Source organism: Thalia democratica, chromosome 7 (genome assembly GCF_965202585.1).
Source record: "Thalia democratica chromosome 7, ktThaDemo2.hap1.1, whole genome shotgun sequence".
Classification (NCBI taxonomy): domain Eukaryota; kingdom Metazoa; phylum Chordata; class Thaliacea; order Salpida; family Salpidae; genus Thalia; species Thalia democratica.
In genome coordinates, this window is record NC_139171.1 from 66221103 (window position 1) to 66238812 (window position 17710).

Genomic DNA, 17710 nt, shown 5'->3' on the forward strand with positions numbered 1-17710 from the left:
TTCTTTTAAATACTTTGTAAATATTTTTTTAAAATACACTTTAAAAATGTTTTATAGAAACCATTCGTATTTATAATTATTTAGATATGAAATTTATTCGAAAAAATAATTTAGATACTAGTTCTGTTTTATTTTATTAGAATTTATTTAAAATTTTCTAATAATATAACTTGATCAGATTTTTGTGTTGCAGTTTTTTCGCATAATCAATATTTTGTTTCAATAAATTTTTATCGATTTTATGTTTTTATACTTAAAAAATTGTTTTGAAAAACACAATGCTTATTTTAAATATTTGGAAATGTTTTACTGGCAGAAAATGCTTTATTACACGTAAAAATCGAAAATTTATTAAAAGTAAAATATTTGTACTAACCAGACTAAATTTTTCCGGGTAACTTGAATCATAAATACCATCTCCGAGTAAAAACTTTATGTTTTTTTTTTATTCAATTGGAGTATGTAATGTGAAAAAAGTAGTTATATTCGTTTAAAAGTTATCAAATCTCGTTTTCTTAATAGTTTAGCTTACAAACATGTATAATTATTTCAGTGAAATATGTTTCAGATATTGTGGTTGAAAAATACCCGACGTTGATATTTTAATATGTGTCCAGCCGGGCGAATTTGTAAACACCATTGCTCAATACCAATACACACAGCAATCTTCAAATCAATATCATGTAGCTTGTTAGTTTGTTTATTTTTATTTGTATGTAGTTTATTTTTGATATCAGTAGTTTCAAACGAACTAAATTGATCACAAATTAAAAAAGCTGTATAATTGTACAAAATTTTAAGTTTTTTTATGTTAGAGTTGACTTTTTCTTTTAAATTTAAGCTTATTTGTCAAAACAAACAAGTCAAATGCTCATAAAAAAGTAACTGTTCTTTGTTATTTTTGATAAAATCCTCAACAAATGTATAGTTGTATGTCTACAAAACGTTTAAGCTTATTAAACATCTAATTTATATAGCATTTTTATTGAAAAATACAATAAAATTCATTAACTTAACAAAAGTGTATGGGATAAATTAATTAAAATTTGTTTTAATTCTTAAAAATTCATCATTTAAGCGAGCAAAAGTTTAAAAAATTAAAATAGATTAACATTTTAACTTCTAATAGTTATTTTTACTAAGGGTTTATTTTATTAAATAGTATTTTTTTTGTTCTTCGATAAACAAAATGTCACCATTTGTTCAAATATAGTTTAAACTGTACAAAAAGTCAATTAGTTTTTAAATAATTTTTTATGTTTTTAGATAATTGGCTGAATTTAGATAATTTTTACTGTTTTCACTTTTTATTATAAGTTTTTAATTATATCAAAATGTTTTATTTTATTTGTAAAAACTGATGTAAAGTCAATATCTCAGACTTAACAAAATTTGTAGAGTTTCAACCTCTATATGCTTTAGTTTGAACTAAATCTTCTTTTCTTCCTTAAACCAGTACAAAAAGTATAAAACTAAAACTTGAAATTGTCAACTAGTTGAAAATTTTTTATAAGAAACAATACTATTATCATTACTCCCAGGAAAATTATTTTAATTTTAAAATAGAACTATATCTTTAATTCCAAAATATGTTCATCCTATTTATAAAAAACTATGCATATAAACTATAATCAATTTATAAAAAACTAACCTTTTTAGTACCAATCTTTATAGTTTTTCAAATATTAATCCAAAATATATTGGAGTTTAATTTAGTTAGTGAGTTTAAATATATTATGTGTTTTATCAGTAAGTAGAGTTACTTAAGAGTTATTTATCTGCTGTAAATTTCTTTTACCATTGCAATAAGTATATGGTTTCTATAAAAATATAACTTTTAAATTATTTCAAAACTTTCAAAAGCGGTTGTTACTCACTAAGAAAACTCATAAAACTCTGGCCAGCTAGAACAATTTGGAATTAAACGATAAAAGTAGAAATTACATTAAGTAACGGTAAATATATTATTGGTTTTTCAGTAACTAAGGTACTACTTCGGATTTTATTAGTAATATACATTGAATTATTTTTTTTTAGAAGAATTATAGTACTTTTTAATTATTTAAACTTCTATTATATATTTAAACATTAACATGCTCAATTATAACTCTTTTAAGACTAAAATTATTAAAAAATTTATTATTTAGGACACTTTTTGGTACTCAAAACACTTTTAGGTACTCAAAACACTTTTCGGTGACTCAGGATGTTTTTTAGTTACTCAGAAAACTTTTTATTATTCAGGACAATTTCTATACTACTCAGGAGAATTTTTGTTTATAAAACCTTTTTTTGTTACTCAGGATCTTTTTTGACTCAGGATGTTTTTGTTTGAAAAATTCACTAGATATCCTTAATAGATTCACAAATATCGATGCTATGAATTATTCTTTAAGTTGTGCGGTTTGCAATATATACCGTATATAAGTAATTCAAACCGTGTCTTTAAATAGTAGACTAAGTTAAATGTTAGTTTTTATTAAACCATATATGTTAGACAGTAGAGATTACTAATTACTATATTTGAAGTAAATTGAAGTATACCAGACAAGAGTCCACTGTAAAAAATATTTGAAATGTAAAATATTTTCATTTCATAAAGTTTTTTATTAAAATTTTACTATCATGTAATTAAAAAGTTGAAATAACACCAAAAGTCTTAAAATAAAAGAACATGGTCAAAACGTATTTAGGACGTTTTTTTATAAATTTATCAGAAGTTAAGATTATTTATTAGTCTTCAGTAACTTAAAACCTGTAAAACATTTTTTACTAATTTTACATGTCATTTTTATTAAAATATTTTAAACTTGCTTCTTCTCTTTTCTTTATATTTCAATAACTTGGTTACTTTTAAAACTTAATCAAAAAATTTATTTTAAACCGAATTTTTTAAAGTCCTTTTAAATTTTCACTTTAACTTCTTGTTAACTTCTGCACATAATTATTAGTTTAATGTTTTAATAGTTACAATTATTGAAGTTAAATTAAACTATAATAAACTCTTTTAGAAAATGTTTTAAGTCGAACACATTACGATGTTGCATAAACTTGAGCGCTTTTAAACAATAATGTTATAACTATTTGCACTTTATTGATGTTTAACGCATGATTTAAATTTAATGTACTAATATTCAAAATAAGTCTACTAAAGATATTATTGTGGTCCACTTCACAAATAAAACTTCTCATACCTTAATCAGTTCATATAAAAAATCTATAAACTACAAAGAGATATTATCGCTTTTTTAATTTGAAAACTACTCAATACATTAAAAACTATTTAAATTTATATGATGACACTTATTAAAAACTACAAAAATTTGGGATTAAATAGGAAACTGTAGCTGTGTCATTTAAATAATGACGTAATTTGAACTTGACCGTGATAAATTATTTAATCCGTCTGGTGACAGTAAAGAGCAGTTTGTTTGACAACTTGTCCTAATTCAATAAGTCTCATCAGATATTTTTTATTTTTAATAGATTATTTTTCAAAACTTTTTAATGGTTACAATAAAAAACTACTCAGTAAATATTAATTTACTTGAAATCTAAATACTTAAAAAATCCACAGAATTATGAACTTGGCTTCAATAAGGTCTCTTGATAGTCCGATAACGATCTTTTCACTAAAATTTCTTTTATAAATTTTTTGATTATATGTACGGTTAACACATAAAAAAACAGTCAAACTTTCTAAAAATATTTATACTTTAGTTCTAATATTGTATGACTTTATATAAATTTAAAATAAAAGTTTTATATTAAAAACGTTTTAAACAGATAATCAACAATGAAACACGTTTAATCGACAGAATTTTCTATCGACTGAAAGGTTTATAAAAGTTAATGTTATAATTAATATTAGTTTTTTCTACATAAACTTAAACCTAAAACTTTTAACTAATTTAATCTAAAAATGTGATTTACTAAGTTTTTTTTCTGAAGTAAAATACAATTTTTTTTTGAGTTGCTATTATAAACTTACAACATTTAAAACAACTATATCTGAAATACTAAACCTTTGAGTTAATTAAACAGACTAAATGAATTCCTGATAAATTAATGAGTGTATTTATATCTTAAGTTTGAAAAATAATGTTGTTATAATTTAAGGATTTTTTTTTAAGTTAAAGACGTATATTGTATTTTAAATATATAAACTGTATAGTTATAAAAAATAACTTGGTTTTAATAATGACAAAACAGTTTTACTTTTTCTTTCTGTTTTACTAAAGAAACAATATATTAAAATTTTATTGCGCATTTCAAAAGAGTGTCAATTAAATAAAATATTGAAAAAAAGTAGTTTTAAATTTTTTAATTATTTTATTGTTATTTATTTAAAAATTTAACGTTTTGAATTTTCAAATCTTGACTTGGAGTTATATTTAAAATTATTTAAAACTAACATATCTTGTTTTAACAGTTATAAAAAATATCTTTTACAATCCAATATAATTTAAATTTAGTGATATTTTTACGGTTAAAAAGACACAGGAAATTTTACTTTGTTTTTTGTTAGAAACCTTGCAAAATTATTAACAAAAGAACTTCACTTGTAAGGTCTTTTGTTTACATAATTTGTTTGCTGTTAACAAAACTTTTTTGGTCTTTTTTGTTTATGCGTAATACTTTTTGTTAATTAAACTTTCTTCTCAACAACAAAAAAATCTAAAAATATCATCAAGTTTTTATAAAACTTTTTGGCTGAAATGATGGCTATCGTCTTTAAAATTTCTATGCACGTTACTAATTTTTCAATAATATATTACATAAAGTTATTAACAAAAAAATTACTGAATAATTTTAAGTTTATTAATATACAAAAACTACACAAATAAACTTAAAAAAAACTATATTTGATATAATTAAATATAAACAGAAACCTTTAACCTCAATTTCAAAGGAATAAACTGTGAAGAATTATAAACGATCCTGATTCAATGTAATTTAGTAAGTTTTTATATTATTTAACATACAAACTTTATAGTGTTATACTGATAATGACAATTTTTTTCTACAATTTTTTATGAAAAAGTAAGTTTTAATATTAACATCACACGCAAATAAAAAAAAAATTTACTATTTTAAACTCCATTAAAAAAAGTTTAGCTAGTTCTAAATTACTAAATCTTTAAAGTTTTCTATGTACTATTAAATTAGTTTTAAAAAAAAATAGAAACTAAAAGTTTTATTAATCATAACAGGAAACATAAATAATAGCAATAAAGTAAACGTAAATCTTAAGCATTAAAATTCGATAGAAGTTATAATTGTATAAAACTTTGTTATTATCTAAAATAAATCTAAATAGTTAAAGTGTAGATATAAGCTAAATTGATATAACTGTATATTTAAATTGTACAAATTTGTTTTTATTAGGTTAGACGTGTTATAAATATGATTATATTATAACATTATGTAGGAGTTTGTTTTAAATTTATTAAAAAAAAATATTAAGTATTTACAAAAAGTATATTTTTGTTGTACATTGAAAAGTATTTTTCAATATAAAAGCAAACTCCTCTAGTGTAGATTATTTTATAGAAATATAATTAGATAATTACAAAGCAATACTCATAGCTACACATTTATTAAGATAAGTAGTTTTATTATATAAGTCTTATTCAAATTGTAACATTTTAAAGCACTATGTTAAATAGCGCTAGTAGATAAGCAAGGTTATTTAATATTGTACTAATTTAGAAATTGTATAATAATCTTGTAAAAACAGTTGTTGTATAATACAGCTTTGTAAATGTATTGTTACTCAAAATTTAAACACTCTATCAAACCTTCACTAATACACTACTTATGCATTAGTTTTATTTTAAAAAATATGAAACGCGTTGAAAGAGTTTAATTCACTTTGTAAAACTCAATTTCTAACTGTACTCTCTATTGATTGAACAAGTTAATTTCATTATTTTAGAGCCTGAAATTTAGTTTATCTTTAAATAGTTATTTAATATATGAAAAAAAAAATTATTAGTAAATCTCAAAAAAAACAATAATTTTCTACTCATAAAAATTAATTTGAATCTTTCATAGAATTTCTTTTAATTGAAACATTTTTGCATCAATGAACAGCATCAATTTATTTTTAATAAAGTTACAAAAACGTTTCTTTTAAAACTGGTATTATTTATAAGCAACACGTCAGATATGATAATTTTTCTTAACAATGCTAATTGAGTTTAATTTGCTGGACATAGTTTTAATAAGTACTAATTGTTATCAACGTTTTTCTAATTTTGTTATTAAATGCATAAAAAAAACTCTAACTTTTTAACTTATTTTATGAACTTAAAAAGAAAAGATTCGTAAGTATCATTTAACTAGGAAAAAAAAAGTTGTTTTTTTTTGTATTTTAAAACTACCTAAAGTTATTTGTAAAATGCTTGATTTTAAAAGACATTTTTGATGAACAAATAAATTTTAAATGAAAAATTTTATAACTAATTAGTTTTAAATAACAAGGTTATTTCATAAAGCGTAGTAAGTTATATTCATTATGTACACGGTTTCAAAAAAATTGGAAATCTGGAATTTGACAATTTAGGCCAAAAACCTAGAAAAACCTGGACTTTTGAACAAAAATTACTAAAAAAGCTGAAAAAACCTAGAATTTAAAACATTGTTACTTGTTGTTATAAATTTTGAATTGACACACAAAATCTACTATATTGATAAAAATCTTTGTCATAATTAATTTTTTTTTTATTAAAAAACAGGTATGAAGTATCTTTAAAGCATCTTTTTAATGTTTTTATACTATTTAACAGTTTTTAACTCATACTTTATCTAATCTGAAAATAAACTCAAAAATGTGTATTTTAAAAAACCTGGAGGAAATTTTAAAAACCTGGAGAAAATTTGCCACAAACATTTTATTTGGCAACTTTATATATATGTCTTTTATTAATTATAAGTTAGAAAGGTTTTTCACAAAAATTGTAGTTGTCGGTGGTTTTTAAAGTAAAAAGAAATATCTGATAAAGTTACTTTCAGTTTCAAAAGTTGACCAGTAAATTTGTTTTGAAAAATAATTTTCCTAGATTAATTAACTTGTATCTTTTTGTAGTTCATTTATTTATGTACTTAAGAAACTGCAACAGGTGTTTTGAAGTTTAATTTATTTTCTTGACATGTAAACATTAAAATTAACTAAAAGTTTTTTTTATTACTATTTTTTTCTTTCTCAAATTCTTTTTAATTTAAATTGTACAACACAAACTAGTTTTAACAGTTATTATACAGCAAAAAAAACTAGACTTCATGTTTTGAATGTTTAGATACAACTTATGTTTCAAGTAAACGTACATATACTTTTAATAAATTCAGTGTTTAAAATTGTTTTTAAGCATTTTATAGATAAGTATTATATTGTAAATATGTTTTACATTATGATAATAATTTACAAACTGTAAGTCTTTAACCTACCTGATTATTATTTTTATAAACAAAAATAGTTTTATTATATGTTTTGATTTTTAGTAATCAAAAAAAGAGATCTCAACTACTAGAGTAGAAATGATATATTTATTCTTTCAAGACTTTTTTACGCAAACTAAGTTCGGTCAAAGATCTCGCTGTGCTTCAATAAAAAATCTAAAAAGATATGTAACAGTCATGAAAAATAGTATTTAAATAGTATTTAAGTACTTTAAGTATTAAAACTTAACTAAAATTTAAACTTGACCATTAATTCAACATTATTATTGAAACTTAATTTGTTTTGTTTTTAAGTAAAAACTTGTTTTAATTAATTATTTGAAAAAATATTTCCATGACTGTTACATATCTTTTTAGATTTTTTGTTTAAACACTGACGAGGTCTTTAACCAAAACTTAGTTTGCATAATAAAGTCTTGAAAGAATAAATATAAAATAGTTTTATGAAGAATTCATTAAAAGCAATCAAATAAAACTTAAAGGTAAAACATAAATAATATAAATCAGATATAGATGATTTAAATATATTCAAGTACCACTTTATTGCAAGACACAAAAATGTTTTCATTATAACTTTTATTAAAAACTTCAGCGCTTTCGGAATTCACAAACTCCCTTGTCAAAAATATTAAACACTCAAGTTAACCCAACATAATATATATAGAGTGAAACTTAATCATTTGTAATTAAACACAAGTAATTAAAACGACAAGCGATTAACAAAATTTAATTATTAATAAACAAAAAACTAATTAAACCAAAATGGAATATTTAAATATATTAATAGTTACTCTTGATCCTTTATCAGGACCAAGCTGATTATTTAAATTTGGCTTAAGTTTTTAATTAGTAAAGTTTCTGGAGATAATAAAACATTATACGAATTGCACGTTTTAATAATTCAAAACAATTATAAATGTTGTTACAATTAGTACAAAATGCACAATTTTCAACCTGTTTAAATACCGCATTATTAATTTGAGTCAATGTTCTTTAATTCTTACGAAGAGTTGTCTTTCAGTCTCACCAATATATTGGTTGTTCAGATCACCTGGAAACGTAAATTTGTAGACTAAAGTACTTTTGATACAAACGACTTATTGAGTCCTTGAGGGAGAAATATTTCCCAACTTTTTCTGTATAATATACAATACGTACTTTTACTCCAATGTTATCGAACATAGCTTTTATGTTTCTGGAGAATTTCTCTGACGTCTTTTTAACATATGGTATTGTAATTTAATGTTTATTATCATCTGTATTTTCATTTAGTTCTGACTCAAAGTTGTTTTTCTTTTGTATCTGGTCATCGATTAACTTGGTTTGGAAAGAGTTTTTTTTATCTAAAGTTGTTTAGTCTACAAATTTACGTTTCCAAGTGATCTGAACAACAAATTTATTGGTGAGACTGAAAGACAACTCTTCGTAACATTGACTCCAACTAATAGTGCGGTAATTAAACATATCGAACATTCTGTATTTTGTACTAATTGTAAAAACATTTATAATTGTTTTCAAATTATTAAAACGTGGAATTTGTATAACGTTTTATTATCTATCAAAACTTTACTAGTTAAAAAACTTCAGCCAAATATAAATAATCAGCTTGGCCCTGATAAAGGATCAAGAGTAACTATTAATATATTTAAATATTCCATTTTGGTTTAATTAGTTTTTGTTTACTAATAATCCAATTTTGCTAATTGCTTGTCGTTTTAATTACTTGTGTTTTTTACAAATGGTTTAGTTTCACTCTATATATATATATATATATATATATATATATATTATGTTTAGTTAACTTGAGTGTTTATTATTTTTGACAAGGGAGTTTGTGAATTCCGAAAGCGCTTAAATTTTTAATAAAAGTTAAATGAAAACATTTTTGTGTCTTGCAATAAAAGGGTAGTACTTAAATAATATAAAAATTAGATAATTTTAAATAAATTTATTTGAATTTTCAATAAACTTTTATCAGATTAATAAAGTTATTCTTTTTAAAATAATTTAGTAAATTTTAATCAACTAAAAATGCACAAATGAAATAAATATAGAATATATCAAAAAATCTGAGTAGTTTAAACAGTTTTTTCATACATATAATAAGTATACTTATTTAGCAAAAACCTTCATAATATATCTTTTTCTAAGTTATAAATACAGATGTTATTTTTTACTCACTGATTCATAAAACATTAAAATATACTAAAATAACATTTCAAATAAAATTTATATGAAAAATTGAAAAATTAATAAATACTTTTATACACTCTATCAAAAACAAATCTATAGCAACCTTCTCAGAATTAACAACTTAAACCAGCAATTAATAACGCAATTGTTAGGTCAGTGGCTTTTCACAGTCGGATACCTATTTTACTGCAAAGAAACTTTATTAATGTGAAATATTCAGGGTGGCCTAAAATCTGGAATTCAAAAAACCTCGAAGTTAACAAGTCCAAAAAAAACCATGGAACTTGAGAAAAAAAAAAAACTGGAAAGAAACCACTAAAAAATTTAGAATAACTTTAAATTTTTAATAACTTTTACATGTTAAGTAGTAAAATTTTGAATTGACACGAAAATTTCGTCATACTGATAAATTTATTTTTCATCATCAGAATCATTTTTATTAAAAAACATATCTAAAGTATTTTTACAGTATCTTTTTAATGTTGTTATACTTCTTGACACAATTTTTAACCGTAAACTTAACTTTAAACTAGAAATAGGCCCAAAAACGTGTAATTTTAAAAACCTGAAAGAAATTTCTCAAAAACCAGTGGCCACCCTGAAGATTGATTTTTAAAACACATTTATTTTCACTTTCTTTAAAAAAGCTGGTTAAAATAAATAACTGTTCTTTCAATGATATTTATATGTCAAGACACATCAAAAATAACCAATGTGACTTTCATATTTAAACTTTATATAGTCTAATGTGCACATTTTTTTTCCAATTAATTTGTTGTGCACACCTTTTGAAAAAGTTGAGAACCACTGCTCCATGTATTAAATGCTTCATTGTAAAAGTTTACAAATATTGAGAACTAGCTACTTTTTAGACCGTTTTTGGTATGACTCAAACACTATAATTAACTCTTAAAATATGCTATATTTAATCACTATTTGTTATACTAAATAACACTTTAATGCATAACATTTATTGAGTTAAAACTTTATTATATATTTGCTTGACAAGTAATTTATGACTAAAACAGTAATATCTGGTAGAAAAAGTTATTGTAATAAGCATAACTGAGGAAAAAAAAAAATTACTAAACTTAAATATTTTTCAAAAGTTAATAAAGTACAATTTCTGATATAAGAAAAATTAAGTAACAATAACAGCATATGGATTAAATAAGCAACACAAATTACATAAAAAGATACTAATTACCACTAATATTTTACTTGGAATATTTAAGATGTATTACATAAATAAGCACACCCAGTTATGATCTGTTTATTAATAATTAATGGTCATAGTGCATGCAGAGTTTTTTAATTTAAACTTAGGTTAACATCAATAAGTATATTATAGAATGTTTGGTATAAAAAATTATTTACTTTTAGTCAGTATTTATAAAAGTATTTTTTATAGTTTTATTTACTGTAGAATAGTTAGCTTTAGTATTTCAATAAATATCAAACATGTAAGTAAAGTACAAATATTACGTATATTAGAAATTAATCTTCTACTATTATATTATAAGAAACTAAAAGATGGCATCTTTAAACTTAAAGATTCTTAAAATTATTTATCGAAAATGCATAAAACAATACTAAGATTGTTAGAAAGATGAAAAATAACTATAGTAAAATGTGTTACAACATAAAAAAGTATAAAATTTTACATTTTTTATTTGGAATCACCGTTCAGCTGATATTTTACAACTTATACAAAATATTACACTTTTATTGGATTTGACATTAACCATTAGCAAACAAAGGGTCAGATTGCTTAAAATGCCACCTTAAAAGTAAAAAGCTGTTTTTGAGAAACATTATTTAAATTAAAGTCTAACTTTGAAATAAAGAGAAGCATGTTATAACGGATAAAAATAAAAGAAATTAAAACAAGTAGCATTTTACTCGAAAAAAAAAAACTTGTAAATTTTGAGTATAGAAATCCTAAAATTTTTTTAACTGCATATAAACTAAAATCTAACAAAGTTAATGATTAAACTGTGCGATCCTTGATAAAATGGATAAAAATTACTATTTATTTTCAAAACCTTTATGCATTTTATAATGCTGTTCTAAAAATAATAAAAAGGCTTTAGAAAAAACATTTAAGTCAGGTTTTTTTACTAGTAATTTAGTATTCTGAAATTGAACAAGTTCCATAAAAACCTTTTTGAAAATTATTTTAATTTGTACATTCTTAAAAAATAAAACAAATGTGGCTTTCTATACAAACATCAGGCTCAAAGTGACACTGTTAAATTAGCTTTTGTTAATCTGTAGACAAAAATATTTAAAGTATTAGTAAAAATTAAAATATATTTTTTTAAAACTGATAATAAAATAGAATCTTTAGCCATATGGTTTAATATAATTAAGTTACGATACATACATACAAAACTATTTAACCCTTAGTATCAGAAATAAGTAAAGAAAAATGTTATACCTTTATACACAACTAATGTTTTTTTAAAGTTAATAAGCAATTAGATTGGAATTTAATAAATACAACTTTTATTCATTTCTAAAATTAAAAAAAAAATTAGTGTTAGCAGGTAGTGTAATGTAGTTGTTATTTTTAAAGTATTACAAAGTTTTGTAACTAAATATTTGATTTAACTTTATCAATCTGTATGGCTGAAGTAAATTTAACTTGATAACCCATGTACTGTACATTGTACCATAAGTTATTAATAAAATAAAATAAAGAAACTATCTAACTTATGTTTTAAAAATTATTTATATAGTTTTATTTGCTATTTCAGGAATAAAATCTTAAACATAACTAAAAGTTTAAGATATGTGAACTTAGATTTATTTAGATAAGTTCATAATTTTTGCTTTTATTAAAAGAAAAAGATTAAATTAATAAAATTGAAAGTATATCTTTGTGTGTTTTAAATGAGTATACTAAATAACTTATTTTCTCTCTACCAAACACATTGTTTTTTGCAAAATGTATAAATAAAGTTGGTAGTTATAGTTAATTTCTCGATAAAGCCTATAAAGTATTATAATTAATAACATTAACTCTAAAAATTAAACATTGTAAGGTCTTCTAGTGGTTGACACATATACAATAAAATAACATATTTTATTATCTATAATTTACTAAAAGCTTAAAAGTTCCAAAAACTAAAGGTTTATATTTTGAAAGGCACCTATAAAACTTTGGGTAAGTTTCAAATATGCACGAATGAACGAATTTGCACAATGGGTCACTAATGCACGAGTTAAAAAAATATTTTATTTTAAATTAATATAATTTTTTTTTTGTTTATTTTTTTACTATCACTGTTACCCTCAGTCTAATTAGTTTTTTTTTTCTTTTGTTTTTAGTTTATTATTATTTTCTTGTTTTTATTTATTGATAAACTGCATTAGTTTTTTTTTACCTTTTTACTATTACTATCACTGTTACCCCTAACCTTTACCTTGGTCCGTATTTTTTTTTTTTTTTTTTTTTTTATCAATCTGTTTATTTTTATTTTTATTTTTTAAATTCTCGTTTAAATATGACTCTTCGTGCAAAAAAGTTTTCATATAAAGTGTCCCTTCGTGCATGTTTGATGCTTTGTGAAAAAATGTCTTGTGCATATTTGACCCGCTCCTTAAAAATTTACCCATAGGTAAATGTACAATACAATATTCTAATTTTGTTTTACCACTAGCCCAGAATTTTCACGAACGAAGTAACGAGTTTATTAAAGATATTTTAAAACAAGTAGTTGTAAACTTCAAACAAAAATTAACAAACTTATTTTGTGTAAAGTGTTTTGAGGCCATTAGCAACTTTGAACCCCACAAAACCACTTAAAAAAACTGTAAGATATTAATAGTTAACAAGTATTAAGTTGTTTCTTTCAAATAATTTTATGTAGAAATCACAACATTAACATTTTTGAATTATTTCTTAATACTCACAATAATTAATTACAGTTATATGTTCATTATAACAACATGTTTAAGTTCTCAAAAATTTTAGTTCTATTGAAAAGATATTTTTAGATAAATTTGGTATAATATATTTTTAATTGCTTAAGTCTAACCTTTAAGAGATTTCTCTTTAATCTAAAATTTATAAAAAAATATATAAAGACACTTTATAAACATAAATAGTAAAATATAACATGAGGGATTCATGTTCAAATAAAGATTATTTTAGTGAATCGTGCATGGGTCATGTCTTACATAATACGGAAACAGGTAAAAATTGCAGGAGGTTACTAAATTGCATGACATTATTAAATTGCACGGGGGGGCTACATCGCACGACGGATCAAAATTTCACGAAGACAATTTAGAATCAAGGGTCAATTTTGCACGAGTTAATTTTTCTACATTTTTTCATGAGAGTAAAAAAAACAAAAAAAAAACTTAAAAAAACATTAAAAAATAAATCGATAGATAAACAGAAAGAAAAAGTTACTGACCGAGAGTAAGGGTTAGGGGTAACAGTGGTAGTAAAAACAAATATGAAAAAATAAGTAATAAAAATTTTCATAAAAAATTCATAATAAAAAAGCTACCGACTGAGGCGGTAAGGGTTAGGGATAACAGTGATAGTAAAAAAAAAAAAAACTAAAAAAAAAAAAATTCAACCCATAAAAAAATGTCTCCGTGCAAAAGCTTCTTCGTGCACAGGTGGCCCTACGTGCAAAAGTGTCTTCGTGCGATTTTATTTTCGTGTAATTTTATCCACTTGTGCAAAAGTATCTTTGTGAAATTTTGTACGATCGTGCAAATTTGACAGCCAGCTACCCCGTAAAAAAAGTTTAGATAAAAAAGTGTGGACCATTTAAAATAGTTATAATTCATTGTACTAAAATAAGTTAAGTTTTTTTTTTTTGCTACAGTGACCATTTGAAAATTGAAGGGTTTGACAGAAATGCGAAGTTTTAGTTATTTTAGTCTATATCTATACAATAAGTTACATCAAATCTGTATTATTTAATATTTCTCATCACAGGATACTATTCAAAAGTAACTTGAAGATATCAACCACATAATGGTACCAGTGATCAAGGTGGGCCAAGTTTTACTAATAAATGTAATATGCTATTTTTGTTGAATTTATGTAAACTAAAAGTTTTTTGACTATTAAGTTTTAGGTTAAGTAACCTTTAATTGTTTTAAATTGTTTAACTTATACAGTATGTTGTATTTTAATGATATAGACTTAACAAAACAACAAAATCTTAGCTCTGAATTATACATAAATTGCTTTAGAAAAGATGATTTCTTAAACTAACTTTTATTGAGACTTATATAATGTTTTATAAAAGATAGCCTTTAAAAAGGTTTTCAGACTACAAAGTTCAATAAAACTTTGTACTAAATTAAGTTGTACAACATCGATACTTTTTAAAGTAAGCTTCATTATTTAACTTTGATAATATTTTAAAACATGAACATAAAGTTTATTAGTATTATATCTTTCTAAGTTATTCAATTTTTTTTAAATAAGTTGGATTATAAACTTTAATTGCTAGAGCAGGGTCGGAAAGCTGCGGCCTACAAAAAGCTTAGAATTAGTTCCTTAATTTGATAACTAATCTTTATTAGTGCTCTAACATTGCTTATTTTATCAGTTTTTAGTCTGAAATACAACTTTTTGTTTGCTACTACAGTTATTATAAAATATGCGGGGCCTATAGAAAACTTTATAAAATATTTGAGGCTTTAAAAGACTTTTTTCTATGCAGTATGACCTGGAAGAAACTTTTTTCAAAAAAAGTTAATTCTCGACTTTTAAAAGGCTACCGACCCTTGTGCTAGAGCTAAAATTTCATTTGAAAAAACAGAAATTAAGTTATGTAGGTATTATTTAATAACAGAAATATGTTACTTTTGATTAATAAAAAGATCTAAAAACATGAATTTTATTGTTAAGTGGCTATTTTAATAAGCTTAAGTTGTCTACAAAACAATCCAATTTTATAATTTTAAAATGTCGGAAAAAAGTTTAATAAAAATTTTTAGTTTTTTACAAAACAAATTTTGTATAAATTAAATGGGTCTTATTTAAACGTTGAGATGTTTTTCCTATTATTTGTTGAGTCAATAAAATAAAAAAGAGTTTTTACTTAAAAGTAGATATTATTACTACTCTAAAGAAAAAACATGTATAGCAGTATCTGTTTTAATTTGTATAACATTAACTTTTCTCTACATTTCTTATAAAGTGTAAATCACTTTATACTAAAATATAAACAAAACAACAAATTATCTTAACTTTGGATTTGTACCTTTAACCAGTTAAAGGTTTTTTAACAATCACAGACAGGTAACAATTTGTTATAATGTTTACTGTTTAAATTTTACGAAGGTTATGTATATAAAGATATATTGTAAATTTTCTTATAAAAACATTGTTTGCTACACTTACTATTAAATAGAGTTTTATTTTGAAATACTCATAGTACTTGACAACTTTTTTTTTTCACTATTGATCATTAAATGAACAAGATTAAATTTTATAAGAATCTTAAAAATGTTATAAGATTTTTTTTTCTAGTTTTGTTTTCTAGTCAAATATTTACAACATTAGATAAAATTTTATGAAGAATATCACATTTAAAGTTAAAAAGAATTTAACTTATAAAAAGACGTAAGCACAAACAAAATATACCTACGACGTACTGAACTCAATATTAGTGCTGACTTTTAAAAATGATTCTAATAACATTTTGTTTAGTATTTGTTTTTATGCCTGAAATTATATAAAATAAAAATTTTTTAGAATAATAATTATATTAAATCAATCTACAAAAGCTTATTTGTGTAAATGAAAAACATCTATTTTAAGCCTTACAATACAATGTCGAAGTTTTAATAATTATTTATAACATTAGTCTAATTTTTTCACTAAAAAAATGAATAATTTTATTTTTTACCGATTTCTTGTCTACTGAAATTTCAGAACTTTATTTTTTGAGTTTTGTAATAAAAAGTGATTGTTAGTTTTCTTTTGAACATAAAAAGTGATTGTTAAAAAAAAAAGTATATTTTTTATTAAAAATCTAAGTTAAAAAAAATGTTTTATTCGAAATTATAAATAGGTGTCAAAAAAGTACCAAGCAACTTTCGCACGTCGTCACTTTTGCAAAGATTGACATTTTTTACGAGTGATGAATTTTTGACGTATGTCAATTTTTTACAAGTTATCATGTTTGCAATTAATTATCATTTAATTTAATTTACTTTTGTTACGTAAGTTAACGGCGGGAAAACGAGACTTAGTACAAAAATGACGCAGTGAAAAATGACTATTTGTGCAAAACTGCTTTGTGTCAAGTTGGCGACTCATGCCAAGTTGACTACTCGTGCAAAACTGACACCTTTGCAAAATTGACGCTCCGTATATTGTGACGCGATTACTAAAACTATACAAGTAACTTAAAACAACTACTCAAATAAACGGTCTAAGATATAAACAAAGTTTAAAGTTTCTTGATTTGTATTTATTTTTTGTTTATGCAATTTATAAGTCTAAAACATGTTTGTTTATCTACTCTATATCAAAAGTGTTGTTTTTTTGAAACTCTCTTTATTTTTTTCAAGTCCATAGATGGTAGGAAAAAATAACTTGAGTGATATTAAATAAAGATAAAAAGTTAGTAGTCAATTATGTTTTAGTTTTGAATCAGTTAAATTCTTGAGAGATTAAGTTGTTTTTCTACTAATGCGTTTTAATGTTACTAGCTATTTATTTGTTAAGCTTAGTTTTGTCTATCTAAATGGGGTAGCTGCCAAATTTGCACGAGCGTAAAAAATTGCACGAGAGCATAAAATTGCACAAAGAGTTTGCACGAACAGACAATTTTGCACGGGTTAAATCTTTTTAAATTAATTTATATATACATATTTTAAAATTAATTTATTTTTTCTTTACTATCACTATAACCCCAAACCCTCGGTCGGTAACTTGTTTTTATTTTATTTTATTAATTATTATTATTTCTTTAATTTTTTTTCTATTTACTACCACTATTTCCCCTAACCCTTACCCTCGGTCGATAGCTTTTTTTTTGTTTAATTAACTAATTTTTATTTACTCTTT

The 17710-nt window shown here is 22.8% G+C and overlaps 1 protein-coding gene across 5 annotated transcripts in view; it reads left to right on the plus strand.

The window, feature by feature from the left end:
- The first annotated feature begins 659 nt into the window (after positions 1-659).
- The window catches only part of LOC145841728 (uncharacterized), a 45231-nt gene continuing 28180 nt past the window's right edge, over positions 660-17710 (plus strand). For 4 of the 5 annotated variants that reach the window (XM_082949078.1, XM_082949082.1, XM_082949081.1 and 1 more), the window contains exons 1-4: positions 660-690; positions 3787-3838; positions 4889-4959; positions 14618-14674. In XM_082949078.1, coding sequence (XP_082805204.1) covers positions 14657-14674 — 18 coding nt within the window. In that variant the 5' untranslated portion in view covers positions 660-690; positions 3787-3838; positions 4889-4959; positions 14618-14656. Of the gene's footprint in view, positions 691-3786; positions 3839-4888; positions 4960-12805; positions 12824-14617; positions 14675-17710 lie in introns of all 5 variants that reach the window. The other variant, XM_082949079.1, reaches the window with a different exon arrangement.